Source organism: Caenorhabditis briggsae, assembly GCF_000004555.2.
Source record: "Caenorhabditis briggsae complete genome, chrI, whole genome shotgun sequence".
Classification (NCBI taxonomy): Eukaryota; Metazoa; Nematoda; class Chromadorea; order Rhabditida; family Rhabditidae; genus Caenorhabditis; species Caenorhabditis briggsae.
In genome coordinates, this window is record NC_013489.2 from 12294448 (window position 1) to 12300512 (window position 6065).

The 6065-nt window shown below is 34.1% G+C and overlaps 2 protein-coding genes across 2 annotated transcripts in view; both read right to left on the reverse strand.

The window, feature by feature from the left end:
* The window catches only part of CBG26629, a gene marked incomplete at both ends in the record, with an annotated part of 6835 nt that extends 4060 nt beyond the window's left edge, over positions 1-2775 (reverse strand). The window contains 4 exons of the mRNA XM_045241340.1: positions 640-843; positions 924-1138; positions 2507-2705; positions 2761-2775. Of these exons, the coding sequence (XP_045100337.1) occupies positions 640-843; positions 924-1138; positions 2507-2705; positions 2761-2775 (633 nt within the window). The remainder of the gene's footprint in view (positions 1-639; positions 844-923; positions 1139-2506; positions 2706-2760) is intronic.
* A 1282-nt stretch (positions 2776-4057) lies between these two features.
* Positions 4058-6065, reverse strand: part of CBG20389 — a gene marked incomplete at both ends in the record, with an annotated part of 4896 nt that continues 2888 nt past the window's right edge. Inside the window, 2 exons of the mRNA XM_045241341.1 lie at positions 4058-4077; positions 4989-5422. Of these exons, the coding sequence (XP_045097024.1) occupies positions 4058-4077; positions 4989-5422 (454 nt within the window). The remainder of the gene's footprint in view (positions 4078-4988; positions 5423-6065) is intronic.

Genomic DNA, 6065 nt, shown 5'->3' on the forward strand with positions numbered 1-6065 from the left:
TTTGGCCTTAATGAATGTTATTTTAGGGCCTTTCTGGACTGTTTTTAGGCCTGAATTGTCTACTTTTTTCTGGGCCTTTCAAAGCCTAATTTTTTACTATTTTTGGGCCCATTTTTCCCTGTTTTAGGCCTCGACACAGCCTATTTTTGGGCCTTTTTTTGAAGCTTCTTTTACCGATATTTCGACCCATTTTTTTTCATTTTTAGGCCTCGCCTTTTTCGTCATTTTCAGGGCTTTTTTAGTCCGGCCTAGATTTCTGGCCTTTTTAAGCTTCAAAGACACGCCAGCTGGTGGGTTTCAACCTCGAATTTCAGGAAAATTGCCTAAAAATTCCCGATTTTCACATTTTTTTCAGGCTTAAAAACGGCCGAAAAAATCTCCGAAAATTCCTGAAAATCATGCTATGAAAATCTGCAATTTTTAGATTTTCAGAGCATTTTTCTAGAATTTCTCCGCTTAAACGCGTGAAAGGTACGCCAGTCGGAAAAACTTGAAAATTGTGAATTTCAGCTAATTTTCCAGAAAATTCTAGCTTGAAAACCATCAGCTGAAAATTCCACATATTCAATGGGAAAATGATCGAAAATGCATTTAAAATCTGGAAATTTTCCAGATTTTCAGCCAATTTTCAGACCTTACCTGATCAGTGTAGCTCCAATACTTCGAGTGATAATTACGATTCTTCTTATCAATCTTTCCTCTACCTCCCCCAGTCGAAATACGTCTAGTCAAAGACGACGACGTGGCTCCTCCTCTCGAGAAGTCTCCAGACGCAGCAAGCGTGACGTCAGCCGGTGGTGGTGTATTCAGAATCAATGCCCCAGATGACGCTGCTGGTGGCAACTGAACAATCTCCGACGGATCCTCGATGACTATCTCTCGTTCCACTTTGATAATCGGTCCAGAATAATTCAGATTCTCACGAGGAGTAGCACCCGGAGCTTCTGGGTACGGAGGAGTTGTGGAGCCAAGACGAGAGACGGCGTCTGTGCTGGATGAGTTGTCATTGGAGAGTACGGTGGAATCGAAGGATGAGCAATCGGTTGTGGAGCTGCTGGTGCTGCTGGTGCTGGTGGAGCACCTCCTTGAAGCTCCAATGGACTTTGTGGTGGAGTTGTCTCCTGTGCACGTGCTTCTTCTGAAACTTGAGCGAGAAATTGGCTGGAATTGCTCTGCTATTTTCTAGACATGAAATTTGGTCTAAATAGCTATAAAATAGGTGAAAATCGACTTGAAACCAGCAAAGGAGTGGTCTAAAATAGCCTAAAAGTGGCTTAAAATGTCCTAAAATCAGTTTGAAACGAAGTAAAATCGGTCTAAAATCGCCGAAAATTGGCTTTAATTGGCCTAAAATTGATCTAAAACGGCTTAAAACCAGTCTAAAATGACCTAAAATCAGTCTGAAATGTCGTAAAATCGGTCTAAAGCGCCTAATTTAGGTCAAGGTAGACCTATTTTCGATCTGAAATAGCCTGAAATCAGCTTCAAATTGGGCAAAAAAACCTGCTAAAGAGTCAAAAACAACGTGAAATTGGCCAAAATTGTCCTAGAACGCTCGTTAGTAGGTCAAATTCGTCTAAACAAGGTCCGAAATGGGCAAAAAGTGGCTCAAATTGTCCTAAAATAGATCTAAAATATCCAAAAATTGGTATAAAATGCTCTAAAAATGGCTCAAAATGACCGAAAATGAGACATTGGTCCATGATTGACCCATAATTGATCTAAAATCGCCTGAAAGTCAACTTTAAAATGGCCAAAAAATGACAAAGAGTCAAAAAATGGAACGTGAAAATGACCTGAATTGGTCTGAAACAGCTGGTAAAACGGCCTAAAATAGGCTAAAATTGTTCTAGAACGCTCGAAGTAGGTCAAAATCAGGACTTAAATTGTCTAAAATGGTCGAAAATCGGCTTTAAAATAGTATAAAATTGGTCTAAAAATGCCAAAAATGGCTAAAAATAACCTAAAATTGGCCTAACCGACTTAAAATTCTCGAAAAGTCGTCTAAAATCGCCAAACATCGGTCAAAATTTTTGGAAAAAGTGGCTTAAAATTATCTTAAATTGGTCTAAATTAGTCTGAAACGCCCTGAAATGGCCTAAAACTAGCCCTAGATATCTAAAAATCGATTCTAACATGTCTAAAAATGGCTGAAAATGACCTGAAATCAGCCTTAAATTGCACAAAAAAAAGTCGCAAATGACGTGAAAACGCCCCAAAATTGGTCTAAAAATGCCAAAAACGCTCAAAACAACCTGAAATTGGTTTAAAATAGCCGAAAACTGCTTGAATTGACCTAAATAACTCAAAATTAGTCAAAAATGAATTTCAGTTATGCCTCTGTCTGTATGTCTGTTCGTCCGGATGTCTAGTTCTTTATTTTTCGTTAATTTAGGTCGATTTTGAGACGGTTTTTCCCGATTTTCAGCGATTTTCATGCAAAAATCGCTTATTTTAACCAATTTTTTTTCGGATTCTCTGCATTTTTCTAGCCAAAATTCCGAACCTTTGACATGCATTATTTGCGGAACAGCAGCCGCTCTAGCCGCCTGTTGTTGTTGATCGTATGGCTGTTGAACATGGGAATTTCCCTGATATTCAGTCTGAACGAGCACACGATAGACCATATGGTCCGCCTGGACGTGCACATTCATCCCTTCAATCGAAGCGAACGCATTCGAGCAGCCCTTCCAGCCACAGTTCACCTGGAAATATCGATTTTTCGGCTGGAAATTTGACAAATTTTGGTGAAAAACTCACTTTTGCGAGCTCCATAGCTGTTTTTCTTCTGCTAGTTTGGTGGGTGTGATGTGTGGTGATATTACAAGGTTATTATGCTGAAAAATTCAAAATTCAACAAAAAAAGTCGGAAAAATCCGAAGATGCTGGAAGGAAATCGAGAAAAATGAGCAAAAAATATGTCGAATTTCACTTATTTTCCGCCGAAAAATTGAGAAAAAATGAGTTTTTTTTTTCTCGAAAATTTTGAATTTCCGCGAAATTTCAGTTACTCAGTTATTGATTTTCTCAAAAATCGCTTTCAAAAATCCAAAAAATCGAAAATTTTTTGGGCTTCTCTAATTAGGAATTCCGCTTCTGCCTGTATTTTCGTGGCGGGACCCATGGGAGAAAAAATTTTAATTTTTGGTCGGAAAAATCGATTTTCGATCGTTTTTCAGCGGGTTTTCGCAAAATTAAACCTTTTTCTATGATTTCTCAGCAAATTTTCATCGGAATTCAGCTCGAAATTTGCTAGAATATATTTTCTAACGCTTAAAAAGTTTTTAGCTGCAGTTTTTAGATTTTTAGCGAAATTTCGGGGTTTCTAGGTTCAAAACATTAAAAAATGAGTCGAATGGCCTTAATTGTCATGTAAAAGTCTTATAATTTAGGCAGAAATTGAATTTTTAAAGATACAATTTTTTAAACCGATTTTTCAGGCTTGTTTTGTAATTTTAACGTTAAAATTAGCTTAAAATTTTTAGCTTTTGAAAGTATAATTTTCCAGAAAAAATAGTCTAACATCCTCGTTCTTCGCAGGAATTTTCAGTTTTTAATTCCATTTTCGCCGACTGAAAAAGTTCTTGGACTACTGTAGTTGTGTGCAACTTGTCGTAGCGGTGTTTGCACACTCCCTGAAAATAGTGTGTAATTCAAGGAGACGCAGAGTTTTTCCAAATTTTTTAAATTAGTTAATTAATTTATTTATTCCAGCAAAAAAACTCGATTTTAACTTAAATTTTAAGCAATAAATTTAAGCAAAAATATGAAAAAAGAATGTGAAATGAGAACCAAGTTTGTCGGTTTTTACAAAAAAAAGCGGGAAAGAAATGGTTGGGGAGATTGGCAAAAAAAGCGGGAAAGGATTTTTTTTTGAAAAATAACAATTGATCTACAGAAAAAAGGTATTTAAATAAGCTGAAAATCGCAATTTTCAGGTTGGAAATTATCATAAAAATGGTAAAACTATGGAAGGGAAATAGGAAATATGACAAGATTTTTGTTGAATTTTGAAAAAAAAGAAAGTTCCAGAAGCTTTTGGGGCAAGGTGGTAGAATTATTTCTGTCCAGGAATAGCTGAAAATAGGAAAATTAACTTTTTTTTTGAGATTTTTGAAAATTTAGAATTTCGAGTTTCCATAAAATTTCAAATTTTGGAATTTTTAAGATTTCAAAATCCCAAAAAGTCGAAAATAAACCCAAAAATTTGGAACTTTCTTTAAAATCAGGAATTTTCAGGAATCCCAAAAAATCCGAAAATTTTAAAAATCTCTTAAATTCGAAAAAATTGTATTTTTGAGATTTTGAAAAATTTACGATTTTTAGGATTTTTAAAAATTCCGGATTTTTTAGATTTTCAGAAAGTTTTTTTTTTTGATTTTTGAATTTTTTAAATTTTTGTGAAATTTCGAATTTTCTCAAATAATTTGTCAGACTCAAAGTTTCGAAAGTTTTCAGAAATCCAAAAAATTCGCAATTTTCAGAAATTACTGAAAATCTCAAAATTTAAAAATCCAAAAAATTAGAATAGTTCAAAAATCCCATAAGTTCTAAAAATTAAACATTTTCAACAATCCCAAAAATCCGACTTTTTGAAACTTTAAAACATTTCAAATCTTTGAGGATCCCCTATAAATTTTCAGAAAACTCAGAAATTCAAAATTTTAAACAATCTCAAAAATTCGAAAATCTCTAAAAAGCGAAAATTTAAAAAATTTCGTAAATCTAAAAATTTCGTATAAATCCTGAAATTTCGAATTTTTGAAAATCCCATAAAATTCGAAATTTTCAAAATATCTCAAAAATTATGAAAATTTCAAAAATCGCGATCTCAAAAATTTGAAGATTGTAAAGAAATCAAAAAAGTTAGAAACTTGCAAAAATTCGAAAATTCCGAAAATCTCAAAATTTCTCAAAATCAGAAAAAATCCAACATTTCAGAAATCTCAAAAACTGAAAAAAATCTGAAAACTAACCATAACCGGGACCTCTCTTCTTCTTCTTATTCTTCTTATTATTCTTTCCCTTTTTAATAGCCGTCGAAGTTTCTGGAATTCCTTGGGCCTCCATTGAATTCATCGATTCCCCATCATCAGAATCCGGATCCTTCATTTCAAAAATTCCCAATGTTTCGAAATTTCGAATTTTCAAAGCTTCGAAATCCTCATCCATTTCCAATTCTTGCTCCTTCCAGTCTTGCCCAAGTTCTGCCGCCAAATTCAAATTCCTCTGAATTTCTCCGTTTTTGAATTTCGGCAAGATCGTGGCCACGTGGATTATGTCTTCTGAATCATTGGAGTTCGATGGTTTTTGAGCTGCTTGGGCAGGCTTCTGGACGGGTACTGTAGTTGGTTTTTCCGGTTCGTCGTGTTTGATGAGCAATCGTTTGACCGGATTTCCAGCAATTGCGACGTACTTGTTTCTGGAAAATGAAAACGATTTTTTGGGTTTTTAGAAAATTTGAATTTTTGAGATTTTTCCGAAATTTTCAAAATATTGGGATTTCTCAAAATTTCCCATTTTTAGGATTCTTGAAATTTTTAGAATTTTAGACTTTTTGAGATTCTAAAGATTTCTGAAAATCTCAAAATTTTAGGATTTCATGTTTTTGTTTAATTTCGAATATTTAGGATCTTCGAAATTTCGAATTCTTGAGATTTTTAAAAAATTCGAATTTTCGGGATTTTTGTTTGAAATTTCGGGATTTTCAAAATATTCGATTTCTTTAGGATTTTCAAAAGTGGTGAATTTTCGAGGGGTTTTTTAATTTTTTTTTTACAATTTTCAAAAAATCCAAATTTTTCGAAAATTTCGATTTTTAATTTTTCTGGAAATCGCACAATTTCTTTTGTGAATATTCTAGTTTTGAGATTTTTTCAACTTTCAAATTCCATCTTATAGGCCAAAACTGAAAATGGCTCAAAGTCTCACAGAAAAAAGGTATTTTCAGCCTATTCCAGATACCGTATTTCCTCTAATTCGGGGGACACCCAAACGGTCAACTTTGAGCTCAATTATCTCATTTCCTGTGACAGATATCAAAAATTTGTCAACTAGTAAAATAT